The 22231-nt window shown below is 38.6% G+C and overlaps 1 protein-coding gene across 1 annotated transcript in view; it reads right to left on the bottom strand.

Annotated features, from left to right (window-relative positions):
• The window catches only part of ap3d1.S (adaptor related protein complex 3 subunit delta 1 S homeolog), an 80413-nt gene extending 60781 nt beyond the window's left edge, over window positions 1-19632 (bottom strand). Inside the window, exon 1 of the mRNA XM_018243643.2 lies at window positions 19431-19632. Coding sequence (XP_018099132.1) covers window positions 19431-19526 — 96 coding nt within the window. The 5' untranslated portion in view covers window positions 19527-19632. The remainder of the gene's footprint in view (window positions 1-19430) is intronic.
• Between the last annotated feature and the right edge of the window lie 2599 nt (window positions 19633-22231).

Below are 22231 nucleotides of genomic sequence, written 5' to 3'. Positions count from 1 at the left end.
GATGTTGTCCTGGGGTCTTTTGTGGCCTCTCGGATGAGTTGTCTCTACGCTCTTGGGGTAATTTTGGTCGGCCGGCCACTCCTGGGAAGGTTCACCACTGTTCCATGTTTTTGCCATTTGTGGATAATGGCTCTCACTGTGGTTCGCTGGAGTCCCAAAGCTTTATAAATGGCTTTATAACCTTTGAAATTGAACTCAGGTGTGATAAACCACAGTTAAGTCATTTTTTAACAAGGGGGGCAATCACTTTTTCACACAGGCCCATGTAGATTTGGAGTTTTTTTTCTCCCTTAACGTAAACCTTCATTTAAAAACTGCATTTTGTGTTCAATTATGTTATCTTTGACTAATAGTTAACGGTTTTTGATGAGCAGAAACATTTAAGTGTGACAAACATGCAAAAGAATAAGAAATCAGGAAGGGGGCAAATAGTTTTTCACACCACTGGAGTAAATTTTACACATCGTGTAATTGTTATACAGGTACTGGATCTGTTATACGAAAACCTGTTATCCAGAAAGCTCCGAATTATGGAAAGTCTCCCATAGATTCCATTTTATCCAAATCATTCAAATTTTAAAAACGATTTCCTTTATCTCTGTACAAATAAAACAGTAGCTTGTACTAGATCCAAACTAAGATATACAGTCATATGAAAAAGTTTGGAAACCCACTGCCACCCCCTTAGCCTGCATAATAATTTACTCCACTTTCAACAAAAAAATATAAAAGTGGTATGTCTTTCATTTCCCAGGAACATCTGAGTACTGGGGTGTTTGCTGAACAAAGATCTTTATTGAAGCAGTATTCCAGTTCCATCAAATGTGAAAAACTGGCTGTGCAAAAATGTGGGTAATTTGAATGCATGTAACTGCTCAATACTGATTACTGGCAACACCAAACTTCATAGGCAAGTGTGTCCAATCGAGAGAAAATGTATTTAAGGTGGCTTATTGCAAGTTGTGCTTCTGTTTGACTCTCCTCTGAAGAGTGACAGCATGGGATCCTCAAAGCAACTCTTAAAAGATCTAAAAACAAAGATTGCTCAGTATCATGGTTTAGGGCAAGGCTACAAAAAAAAAAAAAAAAAAAAGCTATCTCAAGAGGTTTAAACTGTCAGTTTCAACTGTTTCAACCCAGATCTGGCAGGCCAAGAGAAATACAGGAGCAGCATATGTGGAGGATTGTGAGAATGGTTATAGACAACTCAAAAATCACCTCCAAAGACCTGCAAGAACATCTTGCTGCAGATGGTGTATCTGTACATCGTTCTACAATTCAGTGCAATTTGCACAAAGAACATCTGTATGGCAGGGTGATGAGCAACAAGCCCTTTCTGCACTCATGCCACAAACAGAGTTTCTTGTTGTATGCAAAAGCTCATTTAGACAAGCCACAGTAATTTTGTAACAAAGTCCTTTGGATTTATGAGACAAAAATTTAGTTATTTTGTTATAACAAAAAGTGTTACGCATGGCGGAAGAAGAGCACCGAATTCCAAGAAAAACACCTGCTACCTACTGTCAAATTTGGTGGAGGTTCCATCATGCTGTGTGGCTAGTTCAGGGACTGGGGCCCTTGTTAAAGTCAAAGGTTGGATGAATTCAACCGAATATCAACAAACTCTTCAGGATAATGTTGAAGTATCAGTCACAAAGTTGAAGTTACGCAGGGGTTGTATACTCCAACAAGACAATAACCCTAAACACACTTCAAAATCTACAAAGGCATTTATGCAGAGGGAGAAGTACAATATTCTGGAATGGCCGTCACAGTCCACCAACTTGAATATCATCGAAAATCTATGGGATTATTTGAAGCAGGTTGTCCGTGCTCGGCAGCCATCAAATTTAACTGAACTGGAGAGATTTTTATGGTCGATTGGTCAAAAATACCGCCATCCAGAATCCAGACACTCATCAAATGCTATAGGAGGTGTCTAGAGTGTTACATTTGCAAAAGGAGGTTCAACTAACTATTGATGTAATATTTGTTGGGGTGCCCAAATTTATGCACCTGTCTGATTTTGTTATGATGTATATTATATATTTTCTGTTAATCCAATAAACTTTATGTCACTGCTGAAATGCTACAGTTTCCATAAGCCATGTTATATATTAAAAGAAAGTTGCTACTTTGAGAGCTCAGCTAATGATAAACAAAACTCCAAAGAATTAAGAGGGGTTCCCAAACTTTTTCATATGACTGTAATTAACCCTTTAAGTGCCACAGAACGTAGAATCTACGTTCTGTGGAAAAGTAACTTGAAATGCCACAGAACGTAGATTCTACATTCTGCAGCACTTCCGGGTTCTGGAGCGGAGGAGCGGCTGTTAGAGCCGCTCGCTCCGTTCCGCTTCGATCCCCTGCCCCTAGGCAACGAGCAGAGCAGGGGATCGAGTGGCCCCTGGGGCGCGATCGCCCAGGGGCCCAAAAACAGCAGCAGGCACGTGTCACTTACGTGTCCTGCTGCTGCAGCCTGCACTGCGTCGTCGATCTCCACCCCCACAGCACAGAGACAGGAACCACGACGCAGATGTCTTCCAGGGGCTCTTCCTGATCGCCTGCAACAGTCTCCAGCGATTTTTTCAGGTTAGTGCAACAATTACACACACTTATTACAGTAATACACACTTAGATTCACACTTACACACACTTACACATACATTTTTGGGGATTGGGGGGGTCACTTACACTCACTGCACTTACACACACGTGCACACGCACACACGCGCACATAACATGTAATTTACCATTTGTACACACGCACATACATGGCATTGTGGCTTTTTTTTTTTTTTTTCTTATCGCATCGTCTCTTTTTTTGGCTGAAAAATTTTTTTTATTGCCATTACGAATAGCGTATTCGCTAACCGTACTGTGCAATACCTTTTGTATGTTATTTCGGTGATTATATTGCAATTTTGGGTATTTTGGTGCATTTTTAGCCATTTTATTGAATTTTTAGCCATTTTATTGCATTTTCAGCTCTGCATATGTTGTGTTCACTTGTTTCTAGCCGTATAACCTGTTTGGCCCAGCTAAAATATTCAAACTGTGATTCTGACGGCCGATAACACTAGTCTGGAAAAAAAAAACATTGATTTTTGTGGTTTTATTGGATTTTTTTGCATTTCACTCTTTACTGCCTTATTTTGTTTTGCCTTGTAAATTTTATATTCTATATATCCATTTGGGGGTCTCTGTGCGCCACATAGTTTGGTATATCTATGCATATTGGGCATCAAAGTGTTCAGTAGACACCTGGTGTTCATATTTAGGATGTTTTATGCTGATACGTTACGAAATGTGGGGCATATAATGGGGTAAAATTCAAGCTTTCTGACAATTTTCAGAAATTTGATAAAAACCGTTATGTTCAGCATTGCTTTGCAGTTTGGCAGTTTGCAGTAGAAACACTTATTTACCCATACTGGATTCGTCAGAATGTGTACTTTCTGAAAATATATGGTTTTCTGGGGTCTCTGTACTGTTAGGGGGGTCTAATGTTGCATAATACACACACCAGGTGCTTATATTGCAGCAACCAGCGCGCGTCAGCCGTGAAAATGTATATACACTATTGTCATTTGGGGGTCTCTGTGCGCCACATAGTTTGGTATATCTATGCATATTGGGCATCAAAGTGTTCAGTAGACCCCTGGCGTTCATATTTAGGATGTTTTATGCTGATAAGTTACGAAATGTGGGGCATATAATGGGGTAAAATTCAAGCTTTGTGACGATTTTCAGAAATTTGATAAAAAACGTTACGTTCAGCATTGCTTTGCAGTTTGGCAGTTTGCAGTAGAAACACTTATTTACCCATATTGGATTCGTCAGAATGTGTACTTTCTGAAAATATATGGTTTTCTGGGGTCTCTGTACTGTTAGGTGGTCTAATGTCGCATAATACACACACCGGGTGGTTATATTGCAGCAGCCAGCGCGTCAGCGGTGAAAATGTCTATACATATTGTCATTTGGGGGTCTCTGTGCGCCACATAGTTTGGTATATCTATGCACATTGGGCATCAAACTGTTTAGTAGACACCTATGTTTATTTTTAGGATGCTTTATGCTGGTAATGATACATGGACAATACGATGCTGGAAAGTTGAAGCTTTGAGGCAATTTCCAGATATTTCACCCAAACCGCCAAATTTGGCAAAGCCTTGCGACTCAGTAGTTTGGAGCAGAAAGGCATGGGTACCCATTTTAGATTCTGTAGAATGTGTACTTTCCAAAAATATATGGGGTTGGGGGGGTAAACATATATTTCTGTGTTTTTACCCCACAAAAATGCAGTCAATGTGTTGATTTTTCATTAGCTGAAGTTACCCACAGGACAATTTGTATGTGCTAACTTCATTTTGGGGCCTCTAAATGCCATATACTTTGGTAAACCTATGAACAATGGCCACCAAACTGTTCGGAGGAACCCTGGCAATCATATTTAGGGTGCTTTTTCTTGGTGCATAACGATAAATGGGTGATATGGTGCTGAGAAGTTGAAGCTTTGAGGCAATTTTCAGATATTTCACCAAAACCGACAATTGTGGGAAAGCCTTGCGACTCAGTAGTTTGGAGCAGAAAGGCATGGGTACCCATTTTAGATTCTGTAGAATGTGTACTTTCCAAAAATGTATGGGTTTGGGGGGTAAACATATATTTCTGTGTTTTTACCCCACAAAAATGCAGTCAATGTGTTGCTCTTTCATTAGCTGAAGTTACCCACAGGACTATTTGTATGCACTAACTTCATTTTGGGGCCCCTAAATGCCAGTTACTTTGGTAAACCTATGAACAATGGCCACCAAACTGTTCGGAGGAACCCTGGCAATCATATTTAGGGTGCTTTTTCTTGGTGCATAACGATACATGGGTGATATGGTGCTGAGAAGTTGAAGCTTTGAGGCAATTTTCAGATATTTCACCAAAACCGACAATTGTGGGAAAGCCTTGCGACTCAGTAGTTTGGAGCAGAAAGGCATGGGTACCCATTTTAGATTCAGTAGAATGTGTACTTTCCAAAAATATATGGGTTTGGGGGGTAAACACATATTTCTGTGTTTTTACCCCACAAAAATGCAGTCAATGTGTTGATTTTTCATTAGATGAAGTTACCCACAGGACTATTTGTATGCGCTAACTTCATTTTGGGGCCTCTAAATGCCAGATACTTTGGTAAACCTATGAACAATGGCCACCAAACTGTTTGGAGGAACCCTGGCAATCATATTTAGGGTGCTTTTTCTTAGTACATAACGATACATGGGTGATATGGTGCTGAGAAGTTGAAGCTTTGAGGCAATTTTCAGATATTTCACCAAAACCGACAATTGTGGGAAAGCCTTGCGACTCAGTAGTTTGGAGCAGAAAGGCATGGGTACCCATTTTAGATACTGTAGAATGTGTACTTTCCAAAAATATATGGGTTTTGGGGGGTAAACATATATTTCTGTGTTTTTACCCCACAAAAATGCAGTCAATGTGTTGATTTTTCATTAGCTGAAGTTACCCACGGGACTGTTTGTATGCGCTAACTTCATTTTGGGGCCTCTAAATGCCAGATACTTTGGTAAACTTATGAACAATGGCCACCAAAATGTTCAGAGGAACCCTGGCAATCATATTTAGGGTGCTTTTTCTTAGTACGTAATGACACATGGGTGATATGGTGCTGGGAAGTTGAAGCTTTGAGGCAATTTTCAGATATTTCACCAAAACCGACAACTTTGGGAAAGCCTTGCGACTCAGTAGTTTGGAGCAGAAAGGCATGAAGTACCCATTTTAGATTCAGTAGAATGTGTACTTTCCAAAAATATATGGGTTTGGGGGGTAAACAGATATTTCTGTGTTTTTACCCCACAAAAATGCAGTCAATGTGTTGATTTTTCATTAGATGAAGTTACCCACAGGACTATTTGTATGCGCTAACTTCATTTTGGGGCCTCTAAATGCCAGATACTTTGGTAAACCTATGAACAATGGCCACCAAACTGTTTGGAGGAACCCTGGCAATCATATTTAGGGTGCTTTTTCTTGGTGCGTAACGATACATGGGTGATATGGTGCTGAGAAGTTGAATTTTTGAGGCAATTTTCAGATATTTCACCAAAACCGACAATTGTGGGAAAGCCTTGCGACTCAGTAGTTTGGAGCAGAAAGGCATGGGTACCCATTTTAGATTCGGTAGAATGTGTACTTTCCAAAAATATATGGGTTTTGGGGGGTAAACATATATTCCTGTGTTTTTACCCCACAAAAATGCAGTAAATGTGTTGATCTTTCATTTGCTGAAGTTACCCACGGGACTGTTTGTATGCGCTAACTTCATTTTGGGGCCTCTAAATGCCAGATACTTTGGTAAACTTATGAACAATGACTACCAAAATGTTCAGAGGAACCCTGGCAATCATATTTAGGGTGCTTTTTCTTAGTACGTAATGATACATGGGCGATATGGTGCTGGGAAGTTGAAGGTTTGAGGCAATTTTCAGATATTTCACCAAAACAGACAATTTTGGGAAAGCCTTGCGACTCAGTAGTTTGGAGCAGAAAGGCATGGGTACCCATTTTAGCTTCAGTAGAATGTGTACTTTCCAAAAATATATGGGTTTGGGGGGTAAACATATATTTCTGTGTTTTTACCCCACAAAAAATGCAGTCAATGTGTTGATTTCTCAGTAGCTGAAGTAAAGTCCTGAACAATTTGGATGTGCTAACTTCATATTGGTGTCTCTAAATGCCAGATACTTTGGTAAACCTATGCATAATGGGTATCAAACTGTTCAGTGGACCCCTGGCAATCATATTTCAGGTGCTTTTTCTTGGTACCTAATATAGTTTGGGATATGCGGAGCAGCAAAATAAAACCTTTGAAATGATTTTTCTGAATTTTGAATTTTTTTTTGAAAAACCGCTATGTTCAGACAAGCTTTTATGTTTGGTAGTTGGGAGTAGAGAGACATAGTTACCCATTTTGTAATAGGCAGAATGTGTACTTTTCAAAAATGTATGGTTTTCTGGGGTAAACCTACGGTTTCAGGATTTTTTGCCTTGGAATCTAAAGCATGCCGTTTTCTGCCTTAGTGCTTTCAAAATTCGGTAATATACTGCCGGGAGTTTTTGCTGTACAGAAATCCTAAATCTCCCTAAAACTATACATATCTGGTATTGGCACATTCAAGAGACATAAGGCTTTCCAAATCAGTTGGATTTTCATCCGTAACATGAAATATTTTTCTGGTATAAATTGATATACGATGAAAAATGGTAATTTTTCATTTTTTTTTGGTATTTAGTACTATAAATTTTTTTGCACAGGTGGAAATACATGAAAACTCAGGCAGATTTAGAAAGCTCAGTTTCTCCCGAAAAAAACAATGTATAGTTTTCCTAGGTAAACTATAGGTTTCCCCTCAGAAAATGCCCCTAAAGTGAGAGAGCACAAAATGTTTCAAAAACGGCTGGCATTTCGCGTAACCAAAATGTGAAATTCTGCTGGCACTTAAAGGGTTAATCCTTAACCAGCTTATTGCGTTTGACATTTCAAACTCACTGAACAGTTATGTCCCATGTGGCCCCCTTGAAGTCGCTGACTAACTTCTGGCTATTATTTTAAGACATACAGCCTATTAGAAACATTTTTTATATTGCACAGCCTATTTACCCAGTTTTTACTTTTACACTGAACTGTTCCTTTAATATAATAGGGACCTCAGACTGTAAGCTGTGAAATATGTTGGAGCTAAATTATTATTGAATAGTTTTATATTATAGTCTTTTAAAAGCAGGGCATGAAGTGCAATACATGCAAGCTGCTTTGTAATGCTTTGTATTTTTTCTATTTTACTGCCATTTAGGTCTTAACAATGGATCTTTGTAGGGTTTTTTAGCCTTTATATTGATTATTTGGAGTGCCCTTGAAAGCTTTTATTTTGAATAATTTCATCAGGCATTGTTGACCGCGTAGACTAATGGTGCCAATCCACAAACACATACTGCAACTGTGGCACCATTTCCTTATTAAAGTATGGTCCTCTGTAACTATGGACTTACTGACTAAGAAAATACTTTATGATCAGCTATAGGTTGAAATAAGGTGGTTCGGTGCTTTGTAATTGTCTTGCTTGAAATGCTATAAAACTGCTAAAAGGTTAATAAACACGGAACATGTTTTAATCAATGAACTATATTATTAGGCGAGTTAAAAAATAACAGCAAGGAACTGGATCTCTGCGTGTTATATTGGATGACATTTGTTCCCTGTGCAAGGCCAAGAGGTCATCAAATATTTAACGTAACAATTTTAATGAGAACTACTGAATGGGAAGAGAAGTCAGAGAGGGAAAAAAAGGGGAGATCTATACCAAAAGTGAAACTGAATTATAGTTCTAGGTAGACATTAATGCCTTTGATTTTGAATAATTATAGTATGTAACATTAAAGGGGACCCGTCACCCAAAAAAATTATTCAAAATCCTGTTTTATCACATTAGTCAAGCAAAATGAACTTTAATTACACTATATAAATTATTTGAATCGTGTTTCCTTCGGTCTGGGAATTCATAATTTTATCAAGCAGGCAGGAGCCATTTTGTGGACACTGTTATTAAGACAAGCCTTGTATCATCTCAGAATCTTGTTTGTGCACCAGAATGGGGGACCTGATGTCCATCTCCATGCCCTGGCTACACAATGAAACTGTGAAGACAATGGGGGATTGTGTAGAGAGCAGAGACATTTAGGAAGTGCTGAGTGGAAAGTGAAAGTAATTGTCTGCCCCACCTCTATGGCTAGGGCATAGAGGAGGGGCAGGCAATATTTGATTGACAGCTGAGATTTTTAAATAAGCTTACAACAGCTATGAATGCTTTGGATCTCATGTTTAATTTAAAAGTGCATTTAATTATAAAACTTTTTGTGTCTGGGTGACAGGTCCACTTTAAATTATATTATACTATACTATGCTACCACTTAACTTTGTTAGAGTACACACTGTGAAGAGAAAAGAAGAGTAGTAAAAATCATAAGAGAGAACTTCCATAGCAAAAAATTTATACTCAAAAGGTGATAAATAATATTATGAAGAGAAATGTGGAGGTGTTGCTATTTAAAAATATATTATTTTTGAACACTATAAAGGTCTTGAGCATGCAAATATATTAAAGTGATTTTAAAACAAATTGTAACCGTAGTGAGTTTGGTCACAATTACAGAAATTTTATTATTCTATTTTTAATCTCTACAGAGCTCATCAAGTAAATATAAAACATGTCAAAGCTTTACAGAAACACTCCCATCCCACCACACTCCATTCTAGCTGCATAATATTAAATCCATCTGAAAGAATCATAAATAGCCAAAATGGTTAATAAGTTAATATGATGTACAGTACAAGCCTCACACCTGTATTCTGACAAAATAAAAATCTGGTAATACTCAAATATTAAAAGCAAAAACAACAAAAAAAAAAAAGTATTTAGTCTGCTTTCTTTCTATATAAGCTCTTGGTGTAACACCATCTTTATTCAACACATACATTTTCAAGTAACATGCATACAGGTACAAGATCTATTATCAGAAAGCTACAAATTATGGGACATTGAGTAAGGTCTCATTGCTATAGATATATTTTTATATTAGTTGTCCCAAATAGAAACCCTTAAAGCCATTTGTAAGATGGAAAACTCCATTGGTATAGTATGTTATGTAAGCAATGTATGATAGAATAGGTGGAATGTACTGCCACTAAACAAGAATAAAAAATAAGATGGAATGGTCCAAAATACCTCCTATAATAAGTCCAAACAGGAGTTCCAGGAAACATGGGTTAGGTTATTGCAATTTTGTTTCTGGTGAGTGGGGAGGCCTGTTGTATGATAGTTATACAAATAGAGAGGGGATGCACACTCAATAAAGAAAATAATACTTCGTAAACAAAGGTGGTATTTAAAAAATTCTCTTTAATATAGTGATCCCTTGACAAAGGCTATAGTGCCGAAACGTTGGGGTGTTCTCATCATTTGCAAGTGTATCTGCTCCCTGTGGTTTGTCCCTTTTTGCCTTGATCTTGGTGGTATGTATATAGTTGTGCTAATACTGTTGTGCATGATATACCAGTTTGTCTGATGCATATAGGTTTGCTATACACTATATAAACGACAATTTTTAAAATACCACCTTTGTTTACTAAGTATTATTTTCTTTATTGCGTGTGCATTCCCTCTGTATACTTATACAGGTATGGGACCTGTTATCCAGAATGCCTGGGACCTGGGGTTTTCCTGATAACGTACCTTTCTGTAATTTGGGTCTTCATGCCTGAAGTCTACTAGAAATTCATTTAAACATTAAATAAACCTAATAGCCTGGTTTTGCTTCCAATAAGCATTAATGATATCTTAGTTTGGATCAAGTACAAGCTACTGTTTTATTGTTACGGAGAAAAAAAGGAAATAATTTTTTAAAATTTGGATTATTTGGATAAAATGGAGTCTATGGGAGACAGCCATTCCGTAATTCATATTTCTCAAAAAATTAATTTTTTTCCCCCCTTTCTAATCCTGGGAGTGCTCGCCATTAACATTATATTTGTGTATCATAGTTATACCAATGTTCTTTAGAGATGCAGAATGCCCTCTTTTTCAGCATGAGGTTCAATGAAAAGGGTATGCCAGTAAGCAGCAGGCCAACAATATAATGTTCCGTATTAAAATGGGTATAGATTAAAGGGACTAGAGTAGTGGTCCCCAACCAGTGGCTCATGAGCAACACGTGTCTCACCAACCCTTGGATGTTGCTCAAAGTGGCCTCAAAGCAGGTGCTTATTTTTCAATTCCTGATTTAGAGGCAAGTTTTGGTTGCATAAAAACTAGGTGTACTGCCAAATAGAGCCTACTGTAAGTGTCAGTTCACATAGGGGCTGTCAAACAGCTAATCACAGGAACTTTTTTTAAGCTTGTGTTGCTCCCCAACTCTTTTTACATTTGAATGGCTAACATATAAAAAAGTTGGTGTCCCCTGGACTAGAGCACAATTACTCCCCTTTATAAAGCAGTAGTAGGGCCCCTTTTAGAATGTGATGCTGTTTTGAAATGCAGTGCTTAAACTGAATAGCAATACATAATGGACTTCTGTTTATCAATCTCACAAAGACAAAACCCAGAGTAGCGGCAATTTCCCTGTTTTGACTTGTTCAGCTCAAGGAATAACAAAAACAAACCACAGATTTTCATGGTTAAAACAAAAGGCAAAAGGTATGTTCAGTGTTTAGATTTCTACCTATCCCTTTTAATTCTGAAAAATAAAATACTATATAGTTTATAAGGAATTACAAATATTATAAGGTTAAAGGGCTACATTACATGGTGGCAACTAATGATAGGCAGAAAAGGGTATATCCCAATATTGTACAATCCTCTTCTGATTGGTACAGGTTTGCTAACTCTCTCCTCCCTATAATCATAAAACATATGTAGTTAAACATAGCAACTTGACTTGCAGCGACTAATAAAACCCAGTTGCTATGAATAACAACACTGACATTAAAAGGGGTTATTCACCTCCAAATAAACTTTTTTGTTAAATATGTTTTTGCAGAGAGACATAAATAATAACATTACATTTGCAGCCTCGCAGAACAATAGTTTTTTGGAGTCTGAGGTCAGTTACCCCCATTTCATAGCTGGAAAGAGACAAGAGCAAAGCAGAGGAAAACAAGGAAAAGTTGCTTATCAGACATTTAATCGCATATTAAAATGAACTATCCCCTTTAAGTACTTTCATTACTAAATAAGGCCCACTATGTCTATTGTACAATAGGTATAGAATCTTAACATAATCCACAAATAGTCTTAAAATAAACCATAAACTGAAAGAAGAAAACTGAACGAATCTATTATAAACAGCAAAAATATTTTCTTTAAATGGCAATGAAAACTATATACAACCCAAATGGTTTACTAATCATTTGTAAAATATTTTTATTAAATATTACAGAGAGTAATGTACTCTAAAGGCCAACTAATCAAAAATCAAGGGTTTTTATTCAGGCCATGAAACTTTAAGGTGATTTCTAATATCTTCATATTCTACAACAGCAGGAAACTTTATTATAATACACGAGTTTCAGTGAGACACATTACATCACTGAGCACAATTTACAGTATATTCATGGCTGTTGTGTATTATAAGATCTAGGTCATTCAGCCACAGTTCGCAGAACACATAAAACAGCTTTTCGCCCCATATAACATCCTAAATAACCATCAAGCTAAGTTTTCACACATATCTAGAAAACAAGCATTCTCTCATAATCACAACCCTAAATGACATTCAGGTTGAGCCTCCCCTTTCATTGTTCTAGGTCATTCTAAGGGTTGTGCAGCCCAAGAATGTACTATAAAAGTTAAATCTCCCCGTGTGTCACCACTCTTAAAGGGGTTGTTCACCTTTTAATTATCTTTTAGTATAACGTAGAGAGTGATATGAATATTGGTTTTCATTTTTTATTATTTCGATTTTTATTCAGCAGCTTTCTAGTTTGCTATTTCAGCAATCTGGTTGCTAGGGTCCCAATTACCCTAGCAACAATGCATTGATTTGAATAAGAGACAGGAATATGAATAGGAGAGGGTCTGAATAGAAAGATAAGTAATACAAAGTAGCAGTAACTATACATCTGTAGCTTTACAGAGCATTTGTTTTTTTTTAGAGTGGTGGCACACAGGGAGATTAGTCGTCAAGCGACAAAATCTACTCTACTGTGGTCGACTTATTTCCCCAAATGCCTTTGATTCTGCGATTCTCATTCTTGCCGGCGGGATAGCATACATATCGTTTCGTCTTCCAAAGTTGCCTCATGAGGAAACTGCGAGTGACTTCGGAAAACCGAAGCGATACTGAAGTTATCCCGCCAGCGATTCACATTCTTGCCAGCGGGAAGGCATTTCGGGGAGATTAGTTGCTTGGCCACTGTTTGTCACCACCTTTAAGTAAGGGCAGACATGGAGATAAGTCACCCGCGGTTAAATCTGCGCTGGCATCTCATGAAATGCTTTCCCACCAGCAATAAAGATACATGGGGCTTCGTTTCCAGGAGTCATCTGAAGTTTCCTTGCACGGCGTATGTTTTCCCAACAGTGATTTACTTTATTGCCGGTGTGTACGAATTTTCATTAGTGCAGATATAACTGTGGGTGACCAATATTACCTCTCATTCCTTCTCCATTATGTTTGCAAAAAAAATGTTTTGTGCACAGTTTTTAAAAATGGTGTGCTCAGGTCAAAATTAATGCAAAATGCGGGTGACCAATCTCCCCATGTGACATGGCACTTATTTGAAAGGCACAAAAATAATACATTGTGACTTGTTGACCCAAATACAAACCCTGTGTCTGTATCTATCTAAACAGTGAAAGTGAGCAAGATAAAGAGGCTTAGATGAATCAAAATAAACAGATGCGTGAACCACATAATGTACCATCTATTGTAACAGTTTATGATATATAAAATAATTTGTTAAAATAGATAATTATCATTTAAGCATTCAAGTGCCATCAAGCTATAGCTGGCCATATATCCAAAGATCTGCTCGTCTGGTGAGGTTGCCAAACGAGTGGATCTTTCCCTGATGTCCACATGGTCAATGTCCACATTGAGCTGGGCGATATCGGTCTGATAAAATAGTTTGGTCCAATCATAATAATGGTCCAATATGCTGCTCACCAAGCCTAAAAATTCGACACCTTTTTTTTGGCCCACATATGGCCAACTGTACAATCTACTGCCACTACATAAAAAGACAAAGAAAATTCTATAATTATGATCAGCTTTGACCATAGAACATCTGCTGTTATTCTGTTGCTAAGGACATACTGTTCTAGAGGAATACCTTACGGCTCTTTGACCAGTCTCTTTACCTACCCATGATAAAATGCCTTTGCAAAGCACGAAGCTGAACATGTTATGGGCTTTTCATTTTTTCTCCATGACTTCACCATGTGCCCATAAAAGGCTTGGGCCACAATAATACCCATAAAAAATTGTGAATTGTTATAAACAAATAATACAATTATATAAGACTATGCAACCCTAATCACAAGGCTAAAGATATTCTCTTTTTGCAATGTTTACTTTGCCACGTCATGCACTGCAAAGAGTATTTTGCAGTGTTTCTTCTACAAGACCTTGTTTAATTTACAAACCTTGCATAAATATCACAATCTGTTCCATAAACAGTAAAGGAAGCATCTGATGTATAAATATATTTCAATTCTGTAGGTGATTAAATATAATAGGAGCTTGACAGAAACAAATTATAATTGTATTAATACCAATAAAAACAATTACACAAAATTACACCTTCTGTGGGAAGCTGGGAGCTTTTGAACAGTTTATCAAATATACTGGAAAAAAACAGAATAGAGAATCTACAGAATAAAAATGCTTGGACCTTTACTTCGCTAAAATACAAGCCTCCTCTTAATTATATATACATAAAAAGAAACTACAGGCAGAAATTCCCTAGGGAAAATGCAAGACTTTTTATTTGCAATGCATAGCAACTCAAACAGTAGTTAAGCATTTTAGATTTGGGTGAACAGCAAACCATACATTCATAGTTTGTGCTCTAAACCAGGAGAATGCAGTAAGTTCCTGGAAGGTTTTCCACAGTGTGCCGTGTCAGTTATTGTAACTCTAAACTAAAGAAACACAAAACCTACCTACGTTTATCCAGCACCTGAAAAATCATCTTAATATTCTCAGGGTGATTAATAGTTTTGTAGGTGGGCATATAGTACAATGCACATTGCCATTGAAATAAATGCAGATTGATTCTGCCGATCCAGACACCTGTAAAACAGACGTATTAATTGGCAGGTAGATAAAACATCCAGAATCACCACTTTTGCCATAGCCCTTAAAGGGGATGTAAAGGTAAAAAACTAAAATCCCATTTTTACTTGAAAAAGAAACCTATTAAAAAATGTGTACCATTTTTATAAGAAACCTGACTGTATTCAGTGAAATTTCCCATTCGTTTTACTTGCTCTTACTGATGTGGATAGGAAACATCCTAGCTGCTCTGCAGGGACACAATCATACTTTCAAAAGGCAGGGGGCAACCCCCCACCTTACTTCCCAACCGTTCAGAACTCAAGCAGCTTTGTTTGTTTCCCTGTGTAGAAAAGTCGGCGACTGTGCAGAGATTCGCATTGGATTTTATTTTTGTCTTTACATCCTCCTTACTGTTTCCAACTACAGGGACAAAGATTATGGAGCCAGATTTAAATAAATAAACTGGCATTCTATTTGGAGGATAATTTTGCTGCAGCCACGGGTTCTTCAGAGTTGGAGAAAGTATGTATTAAACAATACAAAAACTATAAACTCCACATTTGATTACCTGACAACACAGGGCCGAGTGCAGGCTACATATTCTGATTATTAATCAGTCTTGCTGTATCGGCTTCTGGCAGATATTATCTAACTTGTGCTGTTTTGATAATTTATGACGATCCCTAAGCAGCTGCCCAGACCACACTCAGCATGTGCATAGTCTTGGTCTTGCAAAGATGTTTAACATAGTTACAAGATGGTGACCCCCTGTGGCCAACTTTGAAAGCATAAATCATTTGTTTTATAAGGCTTCTGGTGCAGTAAGTTCATGTTTATGTTTAGTACACAAAATACAGTATTTCTAGCATTATTCTATTTTAAACTTTAGTTCCCCTTTAATGACTATTTTAAAGCCCCTGACACTATTTCCTGCACTATGATAATGTTGGTACAGAAAAGTAATACAACTACATAGAGGCTTCCTCTCCCAGGCTCTTTTTGGCAATCTAGTCCTGGCTTCAACTGTGCATGCATTTGGTCATCTAGTCTCTAGTGAGATTTGGAAGGGGAGTGCATTGACTTTTGGGTTTCATTCTGCTTTTGTTAACCTTAGTTTCAGCTGGTGCATGCACCAAATGCAGTGTCCCCCTATTATATTCCCTTTCAACATAAACAACATAGCTTCACCATTGCACTTACTACCAGTTGCAAATTGTTTTAAAAAAATGTTTTAAACTTCAAGTCACATGATAGCGATTTGCTTGAATATTAACTCCTTTAAAAAGTACGTGTTGGCCTGTTTTTAAACAAGCAGTGTATCAACCGATATATCAACCGTAGCTTATTAACTTAAGCTACGTATAATAAATCATATATAAATATCTCTTTGCTGATGTTCATACGCCCGCACGCATACATTTTGTGTAACCTATACACATATGCACCAGCCACAAACAAAAATAAATATAAAAACCTCCACATCAGATTATAAGCAATAAATAAACATTTTTTTAAGCAGTTTAAATTCACTATTATACCCCTAACCAACATACTTTCCATTGTATCGCCTTTGCACAAGAACACAAGCTTTGAGTTTCCTGCTCAATTGATATCCCACCACTGTATAAAGTTTCTTCTACGGATAGGCTGATCAGTGAGACAAGCCTCTACTGCACGTGCTGCTATAGATGCATTGGTGACAAACAGCCACAGCAGTGCCAGTAAGTGTTACAATAAGTGCACTGAGCTGCTTTAGCACAATAATGACAGCAGCCCGCAAGCAAACAATCATATTATAATCGGACAGACTCATAGGTTCATATATGCATAAACAGACTGATGTGGTCCTTGCTTGATTGCATTTTTAAGCCTGCCTAATAGGTATCTGTCCATCAAGATGCAGTTACTGACTCAGTAGGTTCCTCAATACTAATTTTATTGTGTGCCTAAAAAGCAAATACACTTGGTTACTCATGCCGTGTTCTGAGAGGATTTATTCTATTGGATGATTTTAGCAATACTCAATGATTTTCAAAGCACTACTGCAAAACGGTATTGGTAGCAGCTGGAAAAAGATACATCTAGATTGCTCTAGAGCCCTAAAAAATTATTTATATTACAAAAACCATAAGATAAAAGAAACGATAAAACATCTACTAAAATATGGCTGCATGTTTTTATCCCCTTTAAAAGAAACAAAACCAAACCAAAATGGCACATGTGGCACAGTTACACTAACATTACTCAGAATAAGTGTCCCTTTAATATTTTCTATAGCAGTGGTCCCCCAACCAGTGGCTCATGAGCATGTTGCTCACCAACCCCTTAGGGAAAAGCCACAGAGTTACTTGCAGCAGCTATTTGTCACGCCTATAAAAATAGACAATGATGATAATTACGGATAACTGTATCTACGTGTGTTTTAGCAGAGGTATTTCTCTGTATTGTCTATGGTAGTATATTGTCTGGCATTTTGTAGCCATAACAGGTAGCTGCTACTAAGTAGCTCCGGGTGTCTTAACCCCAAGGCCTGAACCACACGGTGCGGCTCCTACTGATCAGACGTGATGAGAGGAAGCAGATGCGACAAGACTGATGTGCTGAATATTAAGTAATAGGAATGTCGGACCTACAAGCTGCATGCATCCGACACAACTGTCGGATGTAGACGCAACATGCGGCGTTTGCATCAGACAGTTGTGTCGGATGCACGCAGCTTGTACGTCCAACATTCCTATTAGTTACATTATACACGGCGCATATCGTTGCATCTGCTTCCTCTCATCGCGTTGTATCTGAAGAAGCCGCACAGTGTGTTTCAGCCCTAAATGTGCCCTTACATGAACCAATAATATTGTACAAAACAAATTTTCGTACAATATTCAGTGCGTGTATAGGTAGCCATAGATGTTCCGATAACATTGTACAAAAACAAATTTTTATACTCTATTCGGTGCGTGTATGGTGGGAAACAAGTCAACCAATATCGGCAGAAGACTTAGATATTGGTTGGCTCGATGATTGGGCTGGCCAAAAAATTTTGATTGGGTGCCTTTCAAGGCATCCGAACATTGGTCATTGTTAGTGCTGAATCGTCAGATACAGGTGGAATTTTATTTGTTCTACCTGTATATTGGACGATTCAGCTCTACACGTGTGTATTGAAACAAAAAATCCTGGAAAGATATTTTCCAGGAAAGATTGTAATTGTAAAGTCTATGGCCACCTTTAGATGTTGCTCCCAGTGGTCTCAAAGAAGGTGCTGATTTTTTAATTTCTTGGAGGCACACAAACAAAATGTACAGCCAAACAGACCTTTAGAGCTGTACAAGATTAGTGATCCTCTCAGCCACTGTTATGATGGTGGAGTAGGTGAAACACAAAAGAAACTGCCTATTAGCCCTTTAAGTGAACGCTCACAAGACAGCAGCAATGGGGGATGAACAAAAAAAAAAAAAAAGGAGACACTAAGTTGAAGGGGCACACCAAGAAAGCAAATTCCTCGTGTCACAAGACTTCTCAATCTAGAAGTTCATTTAGAAGCTCTATGGTATTGGCTGACTTTATAGAGATGCTTCATATACAAGTCTGTAGCTTCCATTTAAGGGCCTTTATGACTTTAAAACTAATTGTTCAATTACAGCATCCATCATGCAATAACTGCCCAAAAGCTGTCAGGTACACAGAGACTTTCAACACAACCAAAACTGTAAGCAGACTAAGTTAAACATTACTGCTGCAGACAGACATTATGAGTACAACAGAACAGCATACACTAACACTGCCTCTGAAAAGTAAAGCATTACTCCATTATGAGCCCAGCCTAAAAATCACATATATGAACTGTATAAATGATGCTCCCCCACTAAGGTTTAGAACTGCTGGTCCTTCTTGTTTTTTAGTTTTTCCAGTTTAATAATGATTAAATGATGGTGGCATGGGTAAACAGAGAGAATGTTTTTTAGAGGCAAATTTGAGAAGGTTTTCTTCCTAGGAATAAAGAGCTACACGTTGTGCACAAATGAGTCCAATTAGTACTAGCAGTCACAGGGCATGCACATGCAGCCCTGTGTTAAGACTTGTACAAAAAAAAAAACCAAAATACTGTGTGCCATGAGACAATGACTATTCTAGAGATCACAGGATGGTGCCTTTTTAACTATTCCATTCAGACAAGTGGAATGGAGTTGTGAGTGCATTATTGCTTTAGGATTGTATGGTTTGCTCACTCTGGCACAGCGATTGTCACTTCTGTATGGAAGTCCTGAATCGGAGAAGAGAGAAATCACTTGGTACAGACACTTCAGCTGGTATTTGTCACATTTACAATGGCTCCTGGTGACCTGAAAATGCCAATCAGCCCCTCCACCACCATCACTAGTCCCAGTTCTGCAGGTACACTCCTTTATAGACAGATATTCACAACCCCCACAAAATGTCACATGCTTTTTTTCTCTTACCTGGGGAACGCTCACCACTTCCTTATACTACTGCTTTATTCTCATGCATGTACCCAATGTATACCTCTGTCACCAAGTGCCCCCCCCACCCAACGTAACAGCTTTCGTTTTCTACCCTCTCACCTCATCTTCCTTATGGTTCCGGATACCCCTCACCAAGTCCTGCAAGTTCTTATCAAACATACGGTCAATACTGCCTTTTACTATCCGGAGCGCCATATCTCCAGAACCAGGCCGGCCCCGCCGGAATCTCCTGTCACTGGACACGGACTCACAAAATGGCTGCGACTCAGCTGACTATGCTCTCCACCCACTGAAAACCACGTGATTGACAGAGAGGGCGTGGTATTTAGGATAGATTCCTTCTCAAATTTCTTGGTATATTTGACGTCATGCCTTCATTTGACGTCGGCTTACTTAGCAGCAAGGTCGTGGCTTTGATGTGGAAGGGCCATTCCATTTTGCCGCGTTGTCGGGTTTATTATTAATTGTGAACAAGACAGGCTTGTTTTACATACCTCCAAACATTTTGAAAGTAAAAAGATGGACAAAATATTTTTTTCTCACGTAGAACAGTGAGATTTTTTGACCACGCCCTTTCTGTGACCACACCCCCTAATTACCATGTTCATTTTACAAAATTTGGCAGGTTATGAAAGTTTGAAAATATTTCTCCTGATCTAAACAGTTTTTTTTGTGTCTCAAAATTGTTACAAAGTATATTATTTGCACCTGTTAGCTGTTCTGGGCTCTCTGCTAAGAGCAAGGCCAGACGTGGCGTTTTTACGTTGCATTTTTTAAAAAAGAACAGCCAGGCGTAAATACGCATAAACTGCACTACCACTGAAACTAATGGAAAACGCACTATGGCAATTCCCACAGGGCGCTTGCAAGCTGAAATCCGCCACAGGACACCAGTATTGGCGTTTTTTAGCAGAAACGCCAATATGTCAGGAAACTACCAGATCAATAGACTCTACGGGATCTGCACGTTTGAAACCACACTTTGTGTAAATATGCAGCATATTTTAAATATGGCGTCCAAATTCTCAATGAGAACAATGAGTGCATGTTGGAAAAGAATCCTACATGCTGAAAAACGCATGTTGTTGAAAATGTGTTTTGAGGTGATTTAATATAAATCAAAAAAAAAAAAAAAAAGACACTAGCTTAGGAACCACTCCAGGCCACACAGAGTATAGTATTGCCTCTTTGGAGGAAAGGAGGAAACTGGCAATTATGTTTAAATTGGGAGGATTGAGCCTGCAAGTTTGTTGTATAGGTGGTGTTGTTCTGGCTGGGGGCAGCTAATCTGGGCCTGCCATGGACACGGTTACTTGCCAATGACGTCGTACTGATCCTACCACAGGGAAGTGCCAAATGCAAGTAGAACACATCAGGACACATTTCATCTGTGTTTAATGCTTCCATGCAAAAGTGAGTACATCCTTATTGAAACAACAGTCTGTAGGGCTGCGCCCTGTCCAGTAAAAATTATACAAATATAGGAAGGCTGGTATTTTTTTCTAGAAAAGTGTTGCCACTGGTTCTGAAAACAAGACTGTACTTTTATATATATATTATCTTTCTTCACTATTAATACCAATGGTATCTGATATCATTTTGATGCCTGGCCCTATACTCTTAAGCAGGTCTGCATAGGCACCCAAAGGCCCTTGCTTAACTTCAAGATGGCGAAAACCTTTTAACTTTGCACTTTTTTAATTCCCAAGTTTGTCAATGGAGCTAAATCTGGTGGCACGCCTGTAATGCAGGGTATCCCAAACTCAGAATAGACTCCAAGGACCCGGTCATGGCTCACCCTTCTGCTTATAACAGTCACCTATGAATTCGGGACTAGACCTCCGCTACGTGGATGCAGCCAGGTCTTAACGTGGGAGGCCCAAGGAGAGAGTTCTGAGTGAGCATAGGAACCAAGCATGAAGTAATGGAACAGAAAACAAGGAGAATCGCCGTGTGCCAGGCCGGGTTGGTAACAGTCGCACAATGCTGTACCAACACAGGAGACACAGGAATAGTCCTGGTCACAGGCCAGGTCAAACACAACAATATATTGATAGAGAACAGGATTCAAGGGAATAGTCTAAACAAGGCAGTAGTCAGGACAGACAGCCTATTAGACGTGGTTAAGTACAGTCAGGATCAATAACAAGTACAAAGAACGCACCTAGATAGGCCCCGATATGTGGAGAGGCCTGGGCCTAGGGCGGCAGGATTTTAGGGGGCAGCATGCTGCCCAACCACACCCACATTGGTTCAGAAACACTGGGGATGTGCAGGAGATACAATAGTTTTTTAAAATTATCCTGCAAAAATCCCCATTGCTCTGGTCCCGATGATGAAAATTTGAGCGAATAAAAGGGAGTGGGGTGATGAATGACTGCGGGTCTAGGGGTGCCCGCAATGTAAATCCGGCCCTGCACCCAGGAACTATGAATTCCCAACTTTTTGTTGGGCAGTGAATATTTGCCAGAGGCCGCTTTAAATATTTAAACTTCGTGGCAAACACGATGATGTCAGACACGAGCCGGCGTTAAAATACGGAAGTGCGCCTAACATGCACACTTTTCAAATGGAGCAAGAAGTGCGCCGGAAGAGCGCTTGGCATCCCCACCGCACTCCACCAGGTATATTTATAATAACACCTCTGCTACATTAGCTGCCATTCGCACACAGATTGTACTACGATTTCACATATCAGATAGTCCAGTATTTTACCAGCCCAGCCTTTAAAAATTATACTTGAAGCCAATTAAATAAACGGAAGAAAGATAGCAACAACTGGAAAATGTGTATTTTTTCATTGAAGATCGCAACCTTACATGCACATATTATGTACATTACCAGTCTGCCACAATCAACTTCTCATCTGCTGTAGTTCTATGCTTAATTTAGCTCCATTC

The sequence above is a fragment of the Xenopus laevis genome, chromosome 1S (genome assembly GCF_017654675.1).
Source record: "Xenopus laevis strain J_2021 chromosome 1S, Xenopus_laevis_v10.1, whole genome shotgun sequence".
In the NCBI taxonomy this organism is placed as follows: domain Eukaryota; kingdom Metazoa; phylum Chordata; class Amphibia; order Anura; family Pipidae; genus Xenopus; species Xenopus laevis.
The sequence above is the reverse complement of the archived record's forward strand: the minus strand, read 5'-3'. Positions and strand labels throughout refer to the sequence as shown.